Source organism: Apodemus sylvaticus, chromosome 21, assembly GCF_947179515.1.
Source record: "Apodemus sylvaticus chromosome 21, mApoSyl1.1, whole genome shotgun sequence".
Classification (NCBI taxonomy): Eukaryota; Metazoa; Chordata; class Mammalia; order Rodentia; family Muridae; genus Apodemus; species Apodemus sylvaticus.
In genome coordinates this window covers 23471310-23492662 of record NC_067492.1, presented here as the reverse complement: position 1 = coordinate 23492662, position 21353 = coordinate 23471310, and the positions used below count along the sequence as shown (strand labels likewise).

Sequence of the window (21353 nt, the reverse complement as noted above, 5' to 3'; positions counted from 1 at the left end):
TTGCTGCACTGGCCCCCATGTGTTTGTTTTCATCCGGCTCGTTTGGAACTGGGCCTTGGTTTTGTGTGTGATTTTTGTCTGTTTGGTGATTTGATTGCTAATATTGTAGTCTTTTTTTTTTTTCCTAATGGTACTGCTGTTGATTTTATTTCAGTCTGCCATACAATTTAAAATTGCTCCCTTTTTCAAAGAGCTTTCTTCCTTTTAGCTCCAGCCCTCCAGAAAGAGGTGAAAATTGTGCTGTAAAATATTTTACAACGAGAATAGTCAGGATCCCAGAAATAGTGACTTTCTTGGCAGTTACAAAGGTAGAAAGGCCCAACTTTGTGTTAATTTTAGAGCAGTCTACATTACTTGCTACTTCTCTGTAGGAGTTAGAGCCTGTCTCAGCCTTGATTGTCTTGAGGCTTCTGGGTAAGTTCTTCCAAGTCAGGTGGTTGTGACAAGAATCTTCATTCCTTTCCCAAGCATCCACAAACAGTATCTCAGAACATTGATGCAGAGTTCTTCAGAATTCAGAGTTGCTGAGACTCTACTTCAAAGGAAATTTCTTCATTATTGTGACCAAATACTCAAAAATAACCTAATTGGAGGGAGGAGAATATACTTTGGTTCATGGTTTGAGAGAATACTGTTCATTATGACAGGGAAGGTTAACTGATAGCCTGAGGTGACTGCTGGTTATATTGCTTCACAGGAAACAAAGATGGATACTGACATTCCATTATTTTTCTTTATCTTTTGAGACAAATCTATATAGCCCAGACTGTCTTCCAATTCTTTTTTGTTCTGTTTTGGTTTGAAATAGGGTTTCTCTATATGACTCTCCTGGAACTTGCTCTGTAGACCAGGCTAGCCTGGAACTCAGGGATCTGCTTCGAGATCTTTACTTCCCCAGTGCTGGGATTAAAGGCCACTACATCCAGTTTTGTCCTTTTGTTTTTGTTTTTGTTGTTGTTGTTTTGTTTTGTTTTTTGTTTTTTTCGAGACAGGTTTCTCTGTATTGCCTAGGCTGTCCTGGAACTCACTCTGTAGACCAGACTGGCCTTGGACTTAGAAATCCACCTGCCTCTGCCTCCCAAGTGCTGGGATCAAAGGTGGGTGTCACCACAGTCAGACTCTGTCCTTCAGTCCTTTTTTTTTTTTTTAAGTGTTTTTTTTAAAATTATTTATGTGTAAGTACACTGTAACTGTCTTCAGACACACCAGAAGACTCATAGTGGATGGTTGTGAGCCACCATGTAGTTGCTGGGATTTGAATTCAGGACCTTTGGAAGAGTAGTCAGTGCTCTTAACCTCTGAGCCATCTCTCCAGCCCCTGTCCTTCAGTTCGTAATCCTGCCTCAGCTTCCCAAATGTTGGTGTTATAGGTAGGCATGCAAACCTGGAAATGTGACTTTAAGAGCTTTGTTATTTGTATACTTAGTAAGGTCTAACCACTTGCTAATACAGAAGAGATATTTGGGCAAGTATTCTGAAATATTAGGAGACGTTGTACTCTAGTGTTTTTTAGAATAATACAAACTTTTTAACTTGTGTTACATAAATGGTCAAGGGTGGCATGCAGAATAGTGTACACTTGTTAATCCAGCACTTGGGAGGCTGGAATCAAGAGTACCAGGCCAGTCTTAGCTACATACATACAAGTTCAAGGCTTGCCTGGGGTACATCAGAACCAACTTTAATACTTTTTGTTTTGTTTTTCTTGAGACAGGATCTCATGTATTCTTGGATGATCTTGAATTTGTATACTGAAGATAACCTTAAACTTCTGATTCTTTGTAGAGTGTTGAGGTTACAGGTGTGTATTACCACACTCAGTTTACAGGAGATGGAACCCCAGAGCCTCTTGTATGCAAGACAAGTATTCTCTACTAACTAAACTGTATCCCTAGCCTAGAATCTACTTGCTGTTATGATTTACCTTTTAGCAGCATCCATAAAATATCCCTAAAATCATTGTTATTTTTTTAGCAGGCATAGTCCAAACTCTGCTTTTGAGGTTCACTTTACTTTTCTTCAGCTACGTCTAAGCATAAGGACATTTTTGGAGAGAAATCATACTGCTTGCTTTTCTTCAGCTATAAAAGCTGATGTTGTGGACTGGAATAGATTGGCTTAGTGATTTAGAGTGCTTGCTGCTTTTGCAGAAGACTGGAGTTTGGTCCTGTAATGGACAGCTTGTAGCTACCTGTACCTTTAGCTCTGTGGGGATTCAGCATTGTCTCTGGCCCTCAAGGGCACCTTCACACAAGTGTATGTGCACACACATAAATGTATGCGTATATAATGAAAGCCCTCTTTAAAGAGTTGATTGGAGAGAGAGAGAATGTATGAATATGCATTAATGGCCTTGACAATCTAGGGAATGATACAATACCAGTTATAGCTCCATCTATGAAACAAAAACTTTTTAAAAGAAGATAATGAGTTTATTACCAGTTCTTTCTCGTCACTGGTCATTGAAAATATTTTATTTTAAATAAGGATGGGACTAAGGAAGCTATAATGCAGTAAGGGCAATCACATTACTCCTAAGAGGTAAGAAACCTGAGGAGGTTGAGCCCTATTTGATAGCATGCTGTACTTTGTTCACAGCAGTAACATAAGGAAGGTGTTTAAAGCTCTTGGTGGGTAAGGAAAATAGACACAGTAGACTTGGCAGTAAGACTGGCTTCTAAAACTGAATCCAAGTCATCAAATTTGCCCAGACATGCCATAGGAGGTTCAAGTAACAGAGGGGTAAATTTTATTCAGGAGACTTAAAAGGGATACAAACAAGAGCAAGCTTATTTTCTGTGTATATATTTATATTACACAACTTTCCTGCTTGCTTGTAATTGGCAAGCTTTTGGCAAGAGAGACAACTGGAGCTATAAGATTTAAGTAGGATAGCCCATGAATTGCTAGCTTACCATAACCAGAAATTTGTTTGGAACATTTTAGTTGACACATTGGTATTTGTGTGTGAAAGCCTGAAGATCCCAGGCACACTTAAAAAGGTCCATTTCTTATGAAATGTGCAGTTTCCATATGTCTTGCTTTTTGCAGCAGCTAAGAGCTCTGCATCTAAAATATACATATATATCAGCCAAGTCTGGTTTGAGTGTGACCTTAGGTTTATGCTAAGTCTAGGTTAGCTTGTTTGTTTGCTATTTTGTTTTGTTTTTATTTTTTTGAGGTGGGGTTTCTCTGTGTAGCCCTGGCTGTCCTGGAACTCATTCTGTAGACCAGGCTGTCCTCGAACTCAGAAATCCACCTGCCTCTGCCTCCCAAGTGCTGGGACTAAAGGCATGCGCCACCACTGCCCCGCTGTCAGCTTGGTTTTTAATGTCAGATCCTTTGTCAAACTTTTGCACTCCCTGCCTCTTTTTATTTTATTTTATTTATTTTATTTATTTTTTTTGGTTAGTGCTTTCGACTTTTGTTTTTCTTAGCTGGGCAGTGGTGGCATGTGCCTGATCCCATCACTTGGGAGCCAGAGGCAGGTGGATTTCAGAATTTGGGGCCAGCCACCAGCGTGAGTTTTCAGACAACCAATGCTACTCAGAGTAACCCTGTCTAGAAAAATAAGGGAGAGGGCAGAGGCGCAGGTGGTAGACAGACTCTGTGTGTGTGTGTGTGTTTGGAGTGAAATTTTTACCAGCTTTATTTTCTTCTTTTAATTTTTTTTATTCTCTTTTTATACAATCATCTGGACGCCAGCTTCTCTTTCTGCTTCTCCCAGTTAGTTTCTATCCACCTCCCCTTTCCCCCAGGCTCACTCTCCCCCAAGAGCCCTGCTTATTTGATTCTGCAAACTTTGTTCTGCCAGTGTCCTTGACCCCTCTGGCTCCCACAATTTTCTCCTCCCCTGTTCCATGGGGTTCCCTAAACTCCGAGGAGAAGGACCCAGTGGAGACCTGTAACTTGGGCTCTCTCTCAGCCTGTTTGGCTGTGGGTCTCTGCATCCACTCCCATCAGCTGGCAGAAGCAGCCTCTCTGATGACACCCAAACTAGGCACTGATCTGTGAGTATAGCAGAACATCATTATTGATTAGGGGTGGGGGTGGGGGTGGAGGGAGGCAACTGTGTTTGGTTCTACCCTAAGTCTCTGGGCTTTCCTCTTGTTCCTGGTCATCCAGGCAGTGTCAGGCATAGGTTTAATTATAATACTCATTATCATAATTAAGAATGGGTAGAGTTGGGCTGGAGACATGGCTCAGTGATTAAGAGTGCTGACTGCTCTTCCAGAGGTCCTGAGTTCGATTCCCAGCAACCACATGGTGGCTCACAACCATCCATAATGGGATCTGACGCCCTCTTTTGGTGTATCTGAAGACAGCTACAGTGTACTCATACATTAAACAACAAACAAACAAACAAACAAACAAGAATGAGCTCTGAAGTTGCATTAATTTTAGTTGTTTTTTGTTTTTCAACACTGGGTTTTTCTACAAAGCCCTTGAAGCTCTTTAAGATGATTAGATAGGGGATTTGTGAAGGGGTTGTGATCAGGATATTAAGTGAATAAAAAAATAAATTATTGAAAAAAATGACAGGATAGGAAAAATGCTTATTTTAGAAAATAATATTGTATGGCCAGGCAGTGATGGTGCATGGCATTAATCCCAGAGGCAGGTGGTTCAAGACCAGCTGGTCTACGGAGCTGGTTCTAGGACAGTCAAGACTACACAGAGAAACCCTGTCTCAAAAAATCTATACCTGTACCTATACTTAGCAAGGGGAGAGACTCATGATGAGACCTTACCTCTGGTAAGGTGACTATGCTCCTTTAATACCTCGTTTCTGCCTCTAATAACACTAATTAAATTAATTGACTAACCATTTAAAAGAAGTGGAGAAAGAGCCAGGCAGTAGTGTCACATGCTTTTAATCCCAGCTCTTTGGAGGCAGAGGCAGAGGCAGGTGGATTTCTAAGTTTGAGGCCAGCCTGGGCTATACAGGGAAACTGTCTCCAAAAAAAAAAAAAAAAAAAAAAAAGGTGGAGGGAGGGCTGGAGAGAGACGGTTCAGTGGTGGAGAGCATTGGCTGCTTATTCAGAGGTCCTGAGGTCACTTCCCAGCAACCACATGGTGGTTCTGTAATGGGATCTGATTTCCTCTTGTCTGATGTTTTCTTCTGTCATGCAGGCATACATTCTAACAAAGTGTTCATATACATAAAGAAATAACTCTTTAAAAGGAAAGTTAATGGGGGGAAAAGAGATTTGAGAGATGGTTCAGCATTTTTTTTTAAAGATTTATTTATTATATTATATGTTAAGTACACTGGAACTGTCTTCAGATGCACCAGAAGAGGGTGTCAGATCTCTTTACTATGGTTGTGAGCCACAATGTGGGTGCTGGGATTTGAACTCAGGATCTTTGGAAGAGCAGTCAGTGCTCTTACCTGCTGAGCCATCTCTTCAGCCCCATGGTTTAGCATTTAAGAGTACTTGTTGCCCTTGAAGAGAACCCAGGTTTGGTTCCTAGCACCCACATAATGGTTCACAACCTTTGTAACTCCAGTTCCATTTTTGACCTCCCCAGACATCATTTAGTTATCTCCCTACCCCTGCCTGTTTTTGATTTTTTTTTTTTTTCTTTCTTCCAAGACAGGCTTTCTCTGTGCGGCCCTGGCTATCCTGGAACTCTTTTGGTAGACCAGCTTGGCCTCAAACTCAGAGATCCACCTACCTCTGCTTTCCAAGTGCTGGGATTAAAGGTGTGTGCCTCTATGCCCAGCTTGTTTTTTTGTTGTTGGTGGTTTTTTTGTTTTGTTTTGGTTGTGTTTTGTTTTGTTTTTTTTTTTTTTTTTTGAGTCAGGGTTTCAATCTATATGCCCTAGCTGGCCTGCAGCTTGTTATGTAGTTCAGACTGGTAGTTTTGAACTTTCTGTGATCCTTTTGACTTTGCCTCCAGGTGCTGGGATTACAGGTGTATGCCGCCAAACCTGGCTGACTGCCTTATTTGAATTGTCTTTGCTTATTATGAAACTATAGGAATATATTACTTTACTTTTGGGGGGGGGGATTTGGTTTTTTGTTTGTTTGTTTTTTTTCCAAGACAGGGTTTCTCTGTATAGCCCTGACTGTCCTAGAGCTCACTCTGTAGACCAGGCTGGCCTCGAACTCAGAAATCTGCCTGCCTCTGCCTCCCAGAGTACTGGGATTACAGGCGTGCGCCACCACTGCCCTGCTTACTTTACTTTTTGTTACTTCCTTTTGCAATATGTTTTCAGAGTCAAACTGTAATGTAATTTTCAGCAATTTTTCTTATTTATTTATTTATTTGTATATATTTCTGCATGCACAAGCCCGGAGGATATAGGAGGATATTGGATGGTCTTACCCTTGAGACAGAATCTCCCACTGAACTTTATATCTTTTGCCTCTGCTGCTTTAGTACTAGTATTGCAGGCTTGTGTTGCCGTGCATGGTTGTTGTTTAATCCGAGATGAATATCTGTTTGTTTTTCTTTTTTTTGAGTCATGGTTTTCCTCTGCTGGTTAGGCTAACTTGAAGCTCACTATATCTTAAGTTTGAGATCCTCTGCCTTAGCCTTAGCTAGGATTAGAGGCATGTGCCATCATGTCTGGCTTTTGGCTGTTTTAAGTTTTGAAGCTTTCTCAGTTGTTCGGTGATTGTTGTTACCTGCTTTCCCCTTAAAATGGGGCGCTGAAATTATATTGTTTTGTGATCACACTGATGTTTGCTAACTGTAGGCCTCCTTGTAGGGGTTCTTACTAGGTTACCTTTGAGGTCATTATCTGTAGTTCTTTTTCCTTTTGTTAATTAGAGTCCCAAGTGAAAAGTCTGCCTGTCTATTGCCTAGGGTGTGAGTGTGATGCTGTGCCAAGGGAGTAGAAGAGCACGTAGGGTTTCAATATACACGCTTTAGAATGGCTTGGTTTCATCATCCTGTTTTCAGTGTGGTTGCCCAGGTTCTCAGTCTTCCTTCTTTCTCTTTGTCAGAAAATTTCATTTACTGCCTAAAGAAAAAGAGTGTTAGGTGTGGAAATTCAGGAGCAGGGTTAGTTACTCATTCAAAAAGCTCTGTATCTAGCTAGTTTTTTAGTTTAGCCTTCACTTCTGGATTTGCTTATTCTAGATATGTACTATAAAGGGCATAATGTAATTGTGTGTGACTTTGTGTCTTTCACTTAGAATGTTTTCAAGGTTCATTCAGGCTATAGCATTTCCTTCTCCCCACCCCCCTTTTTCTTTCTTTCTTTCCTTCTTTCTTTCTTTCTTTCTTTCTTTCTTTCTTTCTTTCTTTCTTTCTTTCTTTTTTTTTTTTTTTTTTCCCCGAGACAGGGTTTCTCTGTATGACCCTGGCTGTCCTGGAACTTACTCTGTAGACCAGGCTGGCCTCGAATTCAGAAATCCACCTGCCTCTGCCTCCCAGAGTGCTGGGATTAAAGGCTTGTGCCATCACTGCCTGGCAGCATTTCCTTTCTTAATAAGAGATTCTTGCTTACTGTGTTGCTTCAGCCTGCTAAGTAGGTTGGATTGCAGTTGTGTAGCACCACAATAAGTTTTATTTGTTTTTCGTTATTAGATTTTCCATTACTCTTTTGAGAATTATCTGATTTTTTAACCCTTTGGCCATTTCAGATAATGCAATTATAAACATATGTGTATAAGTTTTTATAGAGACATATTTTTATTCTCCTGAATACATAACTGGGAAGAATTGCTTAGTCCATAGTCATCCTTTTCATTGTTTTTGCTTTTTGAGATAGTAGTCCAGACTGATCTGGAACACACCATATAGCTCAGGCTGGCTTTGGATTTGTGCCAATCCTCTTGCTTCAGTTTGTTGAGTACTGGAATTTCAGATATGAGCCACTGTGCCTTGCTAAAGACTCGATGATCTAGATTTCTTAATTTAGGGTTGATCTAGAATTCTTAATCTTTTGCCTCAACTTACCAGTGCTGGGATTATGAGCATGAGCATGACCATGTCCATCTTGCTTGATTATTGATTGATTGGTTGATTATTGTTGTTGCTATTATTTTGGTTTTGAGACAGGTTCTCTTCCCCTCTGCCCCCTCCCCAGTTTTGAGACAGTCTTGCTATGACAAACCCTTTCAGCAGTTCTCTTGCCTCAGCCATCCACATCCTAGGATTACTGGTGTTAGTCATGAGGCAGAGGCAGGAGGATCACTGTAAGTTCAACACAAGGTTGGTATACATAGAGAGATGTAGGCCAGTTTTGTGTACATGGCAGTGTGCAGACCAGTCAGGGATGCATGGTGAGACTCTCCCTCCCCTACTTCTCTGTCTGAAAAACAAAAGGGGTTGGAGGACTTCGTATAGAGCTTGGTGTAGTATGTTTGTCCAGTATTTGTAACACCCTAGGTTCAGTCCTGAGAAGCACAAAAACAACAAAACTGTATTACTGTGTCCCAAGCATCAGTGTGGCAGAACTTGTTTTTTCAGTTACTCTTCTCTATCTTTGTGGGAACATGACCATGGACAGCACATAATTGAGTGTGGCCAAGTTCCAAAAAAATTTTATTTATAGATACCAGAATTTGAATCACATTATATTTCATAAGTTTCTTTTAAAAAACCATTCTTAGCATGTAGGCTGTCATTTAAAAACAAAAAACAAAAACAGGTGGTAGGACAGACTTGGCTCGCAGGCTGTGCCTTGCCAGGCCCTAGTTTACTATCAGGTAAAGCACGGTTGGACGAGTGCCATCCTCTTAGAGTCAGGAGTCAGGACTTCTGGGCATGTGGGGAAAGATGAGACTTATTGTTATTGTGGGTGTTCATGTCTTTATATTACTTTATGACACCGCTTGTACATCCATGCTCCAGTGCATGAGGAGGGTAGTGGAGGAGGCCGGGCATTTTCCTCTATGGCTGTTCACTTTATGGTTTTGAGACAGGGTCTCTCATTGAACCAGAAGCTAGAGTGCTGGGATAACAAAGATGCATACCGGGCTGGAGGGATGGCTCGGTGGTTAAGAGCACTGACTGCAGTTCTGAAGGTCCTGAGTTCAAACCCCAGCAACCACATGGTGTTTTTCAACCATCCGTAATGAGATCTGGCATCCTCTTCTGGTGCGTCTGAAGACATATAAACAATAAATAAATCTTTAAAAAAAAAAAAACAGAGATGCATACCACCAGGCCTATTAATGGAGTAAATTGAATATTCTAAATTTGTGAAGATTAATGATTAACCATAATTTAATATCCTCAGTCAATTATTTTTATGTAGGTAAAGAATCTAGTGGTGTCTGGTTGCTTTTTTTTGTTTTAATTTATGTGTTGGATGTTTTGCCTGATAGTGTCTGTGTACCACGCACATGTCTTGTGCCCTCAGAAGAGGGCATTGGATCACCTGGGACTGGAGTTTCAGACACTTGTGAGCTTCTGTATGGATGCTGGGAGTCAAATCAAACCCAGGTCCTCGAAAGAGCAGCTAGTGCTCTCTACTGATGAGCCACCTCTCCAGCCCCATCTAGTGGCTTTTGTAACCTCATCTGCTGTGTGCAAACATGAATTCTTGATATGACTACCGAGGAAGAAGGTGTCTGTTAATTATATACACTTCCTAAAACAAAAGAGAAATCTTGAATTTTACTGCAAGGAAAATATCTACAGAGAGTAAATGATGTGAGTAAGAGGCGAGGTTAATGTTAATAGTGGGGTAGTACAAACAACAAACCATACCTCTACAAGAAATTAATAAAAACCTACCTTTTTTGTTGTTTGGTTTTGTGAATATCATTGTGTATCCCAGATGGGTCTCAAACTCATGGCCTGACCTGGCCTGGTTTAGAACTGCCAATCCTCTGCCTCCTAAATTCTAGTATGAACCTTCATCTCCTCCCAGCCCGAAGTCTGTCTCTCCCCCATTTCCACCTTCCTCCCCACTCTTGTTTTTTGAGATGTTTCTCTTTGTAGTCCTGGCTGCCCTGGAACTCACTCTGTACACCAGGCAGGTCTCATGCTGATAGAGATTGACCTGCCTCTGCCTCCTGAGTGCTGGGATTATGGGCATGCACCAACATCACCTGGCTCCCAAGGTGTTTTTTTGTTTGTTTGTTTGTTTTCTGAGACAGGGTTTCTCTGTGTAGCCCTGGCTGTCCTGGAACTCACTCCCAAGGTGCTTTTCAAAGACTCTGCTTCACTCAGTCTTGAACTGCATTTGCTAAATACAGTACAACTTTCTATCATTTAAAAAAAAATCCTTAGGGGTGGAGAAATGAATCCATGTTGAAAGTTCCTGCTGCTCTTGCAGAGAGGGTCTAGGTTCTGTTCCTAGCATTCACAAAGTGACTTACAACCTTTTGTAACTCCAGTTCTAGGAGACCTTATGCCACCTTCTGGCTTCTATGGGCACTGTCCACATGTGGTGTGTTAATATAAATGCAGACAAACACACAAAAAATTAAAATAATAAAATCTCTAAAGACTTTGATTAAATTCAGATTTTATTGGGGATGTGTGTAGGGTGTGTGTTTGTGTGTGCACACATGCCACTGTGCCCAGATGGGAGTCATACAGCAGTGTGCAGGAGTTGGCTCTCTCCTATCATGTGGGTCTCAGAGGTTGAACTCAGATCTTTTGGTTGGCCGTAAGGACCTTTATTCACTAAGCTACCTATTCACAGTCAGGACTCCAGAGAAACCCTGTCTCGAAAAACCAAAAAAAAAAAAAAAGAATGTCACATAATTACAGATTTCCTTATGTAATATATATTCATATCTGCAAAAATGAATAAATGCATTTTTTAAAAGTCAATCTTTGTTGTTGTTGAACTATGGTCTGATCAAATAGCTAAAGCTGGCTTAAAACTCACTATGTAGCTAAAATAGGCATTGAACTTTCAGTAATCCTTCTACCTGTGTGTTGTTACATTTATTTATTTATTTATTTATTTATTTATTTTGGTTTTTCGAGATAGGGTTTCTCTGTGTAGCCTTGGCTGTCCTGGAACTCACTCTGTAGACCAGGCTGGCCTCGAACTCAGAAATCCTCCTGCCTCTGCCTCCCAATTGCTGGGATTAAAGGCGTGTGCCACCACCGCCCGGCCTGTTGTTACATTTAACAGACAAAAAGAATCACTGTGCCCAGCCCTTTAGTGACGCTAATGACATGCATTTTGGTGTCCAAATTTTTTTCTCTCAGGATTATTAACTACTGTTTCATCTAATAATTTATACACTTGAATTTTCTAATTTCTTCTTTTATTGACCTTTTTTGTTGTGGTTTTTTTTTCTTTTTTTCTTCATAGATCTTGAACCAGATGATTGTGCATCCATTTACATCTTTAATGTAGATCCACCTCCATCTACTTTAAACTCATCCCTTGGCTTACCACATCATGGACTGCTGCAGTCTCACTCTTCTGTTTTGTCACCATCATTTCAGCTCCAAAGTTACAAAAATTATGAAGGAACTGGTGATATTTCTGAATCTAAATATAGCCCATTAGGTGGTCCTAAACCCTTTGAGTGCCCAAGTATTCAAATTACATCCATCTCTCCTAACTGTCATCAAGGGACAGATGTTCATGAAGATGACCTACATGTAAATGACCCAGAGAGGGAGTATTTGGAAAGGCCTTCTAGAGATCATCTCTATCTTCCACTTGAGCCATCCTACCGGGAATCTTCCCTTAGTCCTAGTCCTGCCAGCAGCATTTCTTCTAGGAGCTGGTTCTCAGATGCGTCTTCCTGTGAATCTCTCTCACACATTTATGATGATGTGGAATCAGAGTTGAATGAAGCTGCTGCACGATTCACTCTTGGATCACCTCTGACCTCCCCAGGCGGCTCTCCAGGAGGCTGCCCTGGAGAAGAGTCCTGGCATCAGCAGTATGGATCTGGACACTCCTTGTCACCTAGGCAATCTCCTTGCCACTCTCCTAGATCCAGTATCACTGATGAGAATTGGCTGAGCCCCAGACCAGCCTCAGGACCCTCATCAAGGCCCACTTCTCCCTGTGGTAAACGACGGCACTCCAGTGCTGAAGTATGCTATGCTGGTTCCCTTTCACCCCATCACTCACCTGTTCCATCTCCTGGTCACTCCCCTAGAGGAAGTATTACAGAAGATACCTGGCTCACTGCTCCTGTCCACACTGGATCAGGCATCAGCCCTGCACCGTTTCCATTTCAATACTGTGTAGAGACTGACATCCCTTTGAAAACAAGGAAGACTTCTGAAGATCAAGCTGCCGTACTACCAGGAAAATTAGAGGTCTGTTCAGATGATCAAGGGAGCTTATCCCCATCCCGGGAGACGTCAGTAGATGATGGTCTTGGATCTCAGTATCCTTTGAAGAAAGATTCATCTGGTGACCAATTTCTTTCAGTTCCTTCACCCTTTACCTGGAGCAAACCAAAGCCTGGCCACACCCCTATATTTCGGTGAGTTGGTAGAAATGGCTGCTGATCAGTTTTTTCATGCTTATATGTCATTTGCATTGTATAACATTATCTGACCTCTTTTCCTCTCCTTTCCCTTCTCTCCTTCCCCTTCTCTCCTTCCTTCTCTCTCCCCTCTCCCTGCCCTCATCTTTCTTGTTTTTTATTTTTTAAAAAATAAATTCCACTGGTCAAATAACTTAGAGGTGCTTTTTATTTTTCTTTAAGTCTTTAAAAGTGTTTTTAAATTGACTAAAGTTACATTTTAAAAGTATATTGGTGAAGAAAAATATATGATGAATTGTAGATAACAGTAAATGACTTAGGCTCCTTAAGAGAAATTTCATTATCTAGGAAAGACTATTGTACAGGTGGGTTATTATATTACTAATGAATTAACTGAATTTGCATATTTGAAGGAGTGTGTGTGTGTGTGTGTGTGTGTGTGTGTTCATGTGGAGACCAGAAGACAGCCATGAGTATTATTCCCCAGGAGTCTTTTGAGACAAGTTTTCTTGTTGGCCTAGAGCTCTCCAAATTGCCAGCTTTAGAAAAAAAATATGTCAAGCAGTGGTGGCGCACGCCTTTAATCCCAGCACTTGAGAGGCAGAGGCAGGCGGATTTCTGAGTTGGAGGCCAGCCTGGTCTACAGAGTGAGTTCCAGGACAGCCAGGGCTATACAGAGAAACCCTGTCTGGGGGATGGGGGGGAGGGATATGAGTGTGCACACTCATGGATGATGTGTGTGAATGTGGGTGTGCGTGTCATAGCATGGCAGGCACTTTACTGAGTTCTCTTGCTTTGTTCTATTTAACAGCAAGCATTTTCTCACAGTGTATTTACTTTTAAATGTTTATTTAATTGAGATGGGATCTTGCTATATTGCCTATATTGACCCATGCTGACCTAAAATGTATGATTCTACTATTCCAGCCTCCCAAAGTAGCTGGGACTATAGGTCCATGCTATTTGCTTGGCCTTCCCTTCTCCCGTCCTTCCCCCATCCCCAAATCTTTCAGCAGTCTTATTTTCTTTCTTTGAGACTGGGTCCTATGTAGCTCAGACTGACCTTAAGTTTACTACATAATTGACAATGGCCTTGAAGTTCTGATAAAACTAGTTCACCTAATTTTATGTAGTGTTGGGGTTCAAACTCAGGTTTTCTTGCTTGCTAGGCAAGAACTCTACTTACTAACTGAGCTTTGTATCCATTACTATTTGATCTATAGATATGTAAATTGGTTTGGTTTGGTTTGGTTTGGTTTTGGTGTTTTGAGACAGAGTTTCTCTGTGTAGCCCTGGCTGTCCTGGAACTTGCTCTGTAGATCAGGCTGAACTCTAACTGAGAGAGTGTTTGCTTCTGCCTTCTGAGTTCTAGGATCAAAGGTGTGCACCACAACTGCCCAGCTTCTACTTGGTTTTAAAAGATAGAATCTCTTGTTGAACCTGGTTGGCTGGAAAACCCCAGGGATCTTCAAGTCTCTCTCTCCCCAGTGCTGGGATTACAGGCTTGGGCCACTATGCTGGCTTTTATGTGTGTGTTGGGATTTGAACCAAGGTCTCATTGTAGAATGGCAAGCACTGAACATTCTTCCAAGCCCCTGTAATTTTTTAATATTAATAGATCTAAATTAACCTCTAGGTCTTCACACTGTTTAAATTCTTATTAATCAAGTGAAATATTGACCCGTTAAAAACATACTAAAATGCTTTATGTTTATTTCAAGCAGTTATGTACTGAAACTAAACTTTTTGTCAATCATAGGATTGCTGGAGATAAGCAGTTCTTCAGAGAGAAGAGTGAAATGCTAGGAAGTGGAGGAAGCTGCAGGCAGAATGGATTGATTTCCACAGAGTCATGCTAGAGCAGGGAGAGACACATACTGAAAGAAGTAAAAGTGTAGATGTTGAAGGTACTTAGTCTTGGGGACTGGATAGGTTGCCCGGTTTTTAAGAGTACCTGCTGCTAGCCGAGCGGTGGTGGCGCACGCCTGTAATCCCAGCACTCTGGGAGGCAGAGGCAGGCGGATTTCTGAGTTCGAGGCCAGCCTGGTCTACAGAGTGAGTTCCAGGATAGCCAGGGCTACACAGAGAAACCCTGTCTCCAAAAAAGAAAAAAAAAAAAGAGTACCTGCTGCTCATCCAGAAGACACAGACTCAATTCCTAGCACTCACATGGCAGCTGACCACTATCTGTTACTCTAGCTCCGAGGGATACAATGCCCTCTTCTGGCCTCTGCAGCTATTAGGCCTGCCTGCACATGGTACTCAGATACATGCAGACAAAATACATGTAAAATAAAAATGAATAAAATGATTTCTTCTTCAGAGCTACATATATATGTGTGCATATATACATATATATACACATACATACATACACACACAGGTGAATGAATATTTTTGCTTTAAGAAATTAAACTACTAGGGGGACTAGGGTGACAAACAACTTCAATCCCAGTTCTTGGGAGGCAGAGGCAGGTGGATTTCTGTAAGTTCAAGGCCAGCTTGGCCTATGGAGCTAGTTCTAGGACAGCCAGTGCTACTTAAGTCTTTAAGTTAAAGCATTAATTTATTCACTAAAAAGAATAGAGACCCTGGTGATAGTAGTGTATGTTTTTAATCCCAATACTCTGGAGCCAGAGGTAGGTGAATCTCTGTGAATTGAAGGTCAGCCTGGTCTACTGATCAAGTTCCAGTATAGCCAAAGACACAGAGAAACCCTGTCTCAAAACAAAACAAAAAACAGCCAGGGCTGGAGAGATGGCTCAGCAATTAAGAACACTGCTCTTCCAGAGGTCCTGAGTTTAAATCCCAGCAACCACATGATGGCTCATAACCATCTGTGATGAGATCTGATGCTTCTGGTATGTCTGAAGACAGCTACAGTATACTTATATATAATAAATAAATAAATCTTTAAAAAGCAAAAAACCCCGGGCGGTGGTGCCCACGCCTGTAATCCCAGCAATCTGGGAGGCAGAGGCAGGTGGATTTCTGAGTTCGAGGCCAGTCTGGTCTACAGAGTGAGCTCCAGGACAACCAGGGCTATACAGAGAAACCCTGTCTCCAAAAACCAAAACAAAACAAAAAAAGCAAAAGAATAGTCTATTAAATACCTTCCAGGATTGGTACCTTACAAGTGAATTAAGCTGATTTTGGAATACTTATATTTTTTAAACTACTGGAAAAAAATATTGGAACTAAGAGGTGCTTTGAGTCTTTGAATGCCTTGCAACGATAATATGATGAGATTGTTTGTGTGTTTTGTTTATAGCACATCTTCATTACCTCCATTAGACTGGCCTTTACCAACTCACTTTGGACAATGTGAATTGAAAATAGAAGTGCAGCCTAAGACTCACCATAGAGCCCACTATGAAACCGAAGGCAGCAGAGGGGCAGTGAAAGCCTCTACTGGTGGCCATCCTGTTGTGAAGGTATGAGACTTGGGAGTTTCTCCTTATAGGGATGCATGGTAATGACTGAGTAAGTATATTGATTTAGCTGAAAGAAAGGAAACTCAAAGTCAGAGGTCTGTGTTTTGTATGCTTATTGATGTGGCTGTATTTTCTTTACTAGTCCAAAAGAAACCTTCCTGAATTTCATCTGGGGAAATAGATGGTGGTAGCCAAATTGCTGTTTTTCTGATTTTAGAGACTATATTGTGTCAGGTGGTGATGGCCCATGCCTTTAATACCAGCACTCAGAAGGCAGAAGCAGGCAGATCTTGAATGAGCTAGCCTGGTCTATAAAGTGAGTTCCAAGACAGCCAGGGCTATACCAGAGAAACCCTGTCTTAGAAAACAAAAAACAAAACAAGACAAAAAATAGAATATATTGTGTGTATAAATATAGTAGATGCTCTTGGGGAATCGACTGAGTAGAGAAAGCATGTTCTGTAAGCATGAGAACCTGAGTTTGAATTTCTAACAATGAATTAAAAAGCCAGCCTTGACTGAATATTCCTGTAACACACTAGGGTTTAGAAACATGCTGAGTTCAGGAGTTTTCTGACTAGTTGCCAGCCTCATCAATAAAGCTAGCTTCAGTTTCAGTGATAGAACTTCTCACGGGGCAGTAAGGCAGAAAATGATAAAGGAACGAACTCCATGTGCATTCATGACAAGCAACACATATATACAAACATACAAATTAAAGTTGTGCACAAAGTAGAAAGAATTATGCAGTAGATTGCCCAAGATTTGTCACCCTGAAAAATAAGCAATATTTGATAATATTTTAGTCTATCCTCTCATCTTTCACTTGAATATATATTGAGTGGAAGACTAGATAGTTGTCTGGAAAGGTGAATTAATTTTGTAAAAAAATTTTTTTACCTGTATTTGTGTATATCTGCTTATCTGGAATTATAGGCCGTTGTGAGCCTCAAGATGATAACTGAACCTAAGTCTTCTGCAAAAACAGTGAGTGCTCTTAACTGCTGAGACATCCTCCAGATACATTAATTTTTTTAAGGCTGGTGGTTTAGTAAACTTTCCATCACTGTGATATCATAAATGAGGTAATTAGCTTGTAATGAGGAAGGTTATTTTGGTTCAGTTTTGGAGGTTTCAGTCCTGTTGATTGATTCTTCTGCATTAGGGCCTATGGTGAACCATAGGATATTTGTTATATTTCAAGTATGTCTCATATTTTAAAGCTTTGAATTAAGATAATTTTAAGTTCACATGAATGGCATATAACATTAAAAAAATAAATAAAACTAAGAGATGCTTAGTATTAAACCATTGGTGATGATTCTTGCTTGTAATCCCAGTCTTTAGAATATTGTGGTGAAGGGGGATGGATCACTTTGGATTTGAGGTCTGCCTGGGACACATCATGAGTTGTATAGGACAACATAGGCTACTAAAGAGACTCTGTCTTTTAAGAAAGGGGGTGAGGTGAAAAGAACAAACAAACAAAAAGTTTTAAAAATACATAGTGATCTGAACATCAACATTCATAACTGTCAATAAGTACAAATCATAAACAACCCACGTGCATTAATAGTTAAGTTAGGCAACTGTAGTTTACTTATAGGCTCCTATCATCCATCTGTAGGAAGGCACAAAGAGTTGACATAAGCAACAACTTACGTAGTTTTCCATGGTGTTTTGATCTGTCATAGGTATACCTCTCCACCCAGTTTTCATGGCTCTCTATGGAAGTATGCTGATTGAAAAAAATCTGACAGGGTTACATAGAGTATAATTCTACTTATACTTTTTTTTTCTTCTTGGATTTGGTTTTTCTGAGACAGGGTTTCTCTGTGTAGCCCTGGCTGTCCTGGAACTCACTCTGTAGACCAGGCTGGCCTCGAACTCAGAAATCCGCCTGCCTCTGCCTCCCAGAGTGCTGGGATTACAGGCATGCGCCACCACCCCGCGACTTTATTTTATTTTATTTTATTTTATTTTTATTTTATTTAAGGTTTTTTTTTTTTTTTTTGGATTTTTTGATACAGGGTTTCTCTGTGTAGCCCTGGCTGTCCTGGAACTCACTCTGTAGAGCAGGCTGGCCTCGAACTCAGAATCCATATGCCTCTGCCTCCCAAGTGCTGGGAATAAAGGCGTGCGCCACCATGCCCGGCCTTATACTTTATTTATATTTCAGCTTTCTCAAGTTGAATAAGCTGTAGAGACACAGATTAATAGTTTCTAGGAAATAGTTTAAGTGTCACAAATATAAGAAAATTTATTTGTAGTGATGGAATATGTCTGTATCTTACCAATGTAGTAATTACTTAAATCTCTGTCTCTAATAAAAATGCATACAGACATATAAGCATACAAACATAAGAATGCATATAAAATATATGGAAAGTGTGGGACTATAGTCTGCAGTTATCCTGGTGTCTGTTAATAGAGTTCAGTGCTGTAAATGCATGCTATGTTGTGTTTGTGAAATAAAGGTACTGATACATGGGGCCTTTGGTAACTCACTAAGGGAAAAAAAAAAGAGTTTATACTATATTGTTTGGCTAACTTGGTCTGCCTAGAGAGACTCTCTCAAAAGTAAATTAAAAGAGTATAGATGAAGGCCGGAGAGATGGCTCAGCAGTTAAGAGTACTGAGTTCAAGTCCCAGAAACCACATGGTGGCTGACAACCATCTGTAATAGGATCTGATGAACTCTTCTGGTGTGTCTCAAGGTAACTACAGTGTACTCACACACAATAAAATAAATCTTTAAGCAACAACAACAAAAGAGGATAGATTAAACAGTGGTAAGTAAGCCCTTTTTCTTTTCTATTTTGTTGCTATGCTGGGGGTCAAACCCAGGGCCTCATACATGGAAGGCAAGTACTATACAACTAAACTCTGTCCCTAGCATGATACAGAAATATTTCAAATCTTACCATAAAAATTATTGAAGTTTGAAAGACAAGGTTTATAATTTTCTTCTTGTTTTTATACTTTGTACTTTATCATATGTAAATATCCATTTCCTAGTGATGATTTATTTTTGTTTTTTTAATTTTTTTTTTGAATACAAAGTCTCATGTAGCCCAGGTGTAGTGAGAAATTGTTAAAATATAGTACTGCCCCACCAGGCCTCTGCTCCAAGTCCCAGCAGGTCTCTCTCACCAGCACCCATTCCAAATATCCAGCAAAGCATAACTCTTAAACTTGAGTAGTTAACCAAATATATTTATGTATATGAAACTCACAATTACATAATATCAAGTTACAATGATAAAGTTTTATCCCACTATTTCTAAGCTCTCAGCACACCAGTAACACATCTGACACCAACTGGATCTCCACGGCTCCTCCTCCACTCCCTCCTGCAGGTCCCAGGCGCGCTCGCTCGCTCTCTCTCTCTCTCTCTCTCTCTCTCTCTCTCTCTCCTCTCTCTCTCTCTTTCTCTCCCTCTCTCTCCTCCTCTCTTTCTCTCTCCCTCTCTCTCCCCCTCCCCCCACCCCTCCTTCTCTTAGCTCCTCCTCTCTCCCCTCCAATCACTGGCCTCTCACTGCCTCAGTGTAAATGGATAGGAAATATCTTGTATCACCCAGGTTGACCTAAAAGTCACTATGCAGCTAAGGATGGCCATAAAGTACTGATTCTCCTGTTTTTCAAGTGCTAGTGATATTTTATATGACATTGTTATGTGTACATTAACACTTATTTGTGTTTTTTTTTTTAATCTCTACAGTGTTTCAAATATGGTCATGTTTCTGATATAGTCAGATCAGGAGTCCTTCCCAAGTAATCTGGTAGTGCTGATAATGGACCTGCTGTTATTAGAGTTCTTGTAGTGTGTTCTATAGTGACCTTCACGCTTTAACTCTCCAGTTTAAGTTAAATTAAGGAGGCATAGATCTTTACTATGGAAACAATATAGAAACATAGCAAACAACCTACTTTCTTTTGCAGAAAGTGGCCTGATTAGCAGAGTACTAACAGTAGATGAGAGATTTTAGAGGATACTTTTAACAGTGGTCATTTATTGATAGCATAGAACATAAATGTTCCTTCTACGATTGGATAAGGTAGTAATGTAACTAGTTTATTTTTTAAAATCACTGAGATACAGAGGGGCAGTTCTATTTTTCTTATCCTGTATTATATGTACTTAAGCAGATGTTGGCAGAAATATATTTATATATATTCCCTTTGAAATCCTATATGCATGATTACCTTCCCACAGCAGTAGTTTATTTTATCAAAGTGAAAAGGACAGGTGGCTTATATCTTTGACAAGCTGGTATAAATATGAGTCATGGAAATATGACTAAGGATTCTTTGGTATATGGTGCTTATCCCCTTTGCAATACTTATAGTAACATTTAAAATGTTTATTCTCAATTTTAGATTTAACTATTTCATTTTAGCGAGGTACTTGGTAATTATTACCATTCAAGTCTTATATTTACCAACTTTGAGTTATTTTGTATTATGAAATTATCTTATTCCAAAATTTATTTATTCAAAAGTGATAAAGAGTCTTTTATGTGCTAAACATATGTATAGACTCTGATAGCAAGGTAAGAGGCTGTTCTCTTCATATATTTTCTGGATGAACTATTGATTTCATACAGTTTGAACATGGAAGAGCAGTAGGTATAGCAGAAGGAAGTATTTATTAGCATTGAGTTTTGGAAAGTTCCCAGTTTTCTTTTAGTTTTACATTCTTTATCTGAAGATTGGAAAATAAAAATGACATACACTCTACAGTTTTAGGATTAAGCTGGGCAGTGTTGGCGCTCACCTTTAATCCCAGCACTTGGGAGGCAGAGGCAGGTGGATTTCTGAGTTCAAGGACAGCCAGGGCTACACTGAGAAACCCTGTCTCAAAAAAACAAAACAAAACAAAAGAAAGGAGTATTAGGATTAAATGGACTGATTAAAACAGAGTATAGCTGGGCAGTGGTGGCACATGCCTTTAATCCCAGCATTTGGGAGGCAGAGGCAGGAGGACTTCTGAGTTTGAAGCCAGCCTGGTCTACAGAGTGAGTTCCAGGACAGCTAAGGCTACACAGAAACCCTGTCTCAAAAAATAAAGGGGGGGGGGGGGCGCTGGAGAGATGGCTCAGCGGGTAAGAGCTCTTCCAAAGGTCATGAGTTCAAATCCTAGCACCCACATCATGGCTCACAACCATCTGTAAGAGAGATCTGACGCCCTCTTCAGGTGTCTGAAGACTGTGACAGTGTACTTACATATAACAAACAAACAAACAAATAAATAAATCTTCGGGCGGTGGTGGCACACGCCTTTGATCCCAGCCTGGCTAATGACAAAACAATTTAAAGGAATTAAAAATGAAAATATTGGCAGATTTCTTTATTATGTAAGTATTAAAATATTTACCGAAAACTGCAAAGTCTGCTTGAGGATAGTAAATTGCACATTGCTGTTATACTTCAAGAGCCCAAGGTAATGTCAGGAATTGAGGGACTGATGTCTCTGGAAAGGAGTTGTGAGATGAGGGTGGAAACATTCCAATTGGATAAAAGTCTATAATAACAAATT

General features: G+C 40.3%; 1 protein-coding gene across 4 annotated transcripts in view; it reads left to right on the top strand.

The window, feature by feature from the left end:
• Nucleotides 1-21353, top strand: part of Nfatc3 (nuclear factor of activated T cells 3) — a 76283-nt gene that overhangs the window by 9202 nt on the left and 45728 nt on the right. For all 4 annotated transcript variants that reach the window (XM_052167285.1, XM_052167281.1, XM_052167282.1 and 1 more), the window contains exons 2-3: nucleotides 11240-12377; nucleotides 15652-15814. In XM_052167285.1, the coding sequence (XP_052023245.1) occupies nucleotides 11240-12377; nucleotides 15652-15814 (1301 nt within the window). The remainder of the gene's footprint in view (nucleotides 1-11239; nucleotides 12378-15651; nucleotides 15815-21353) is intronic.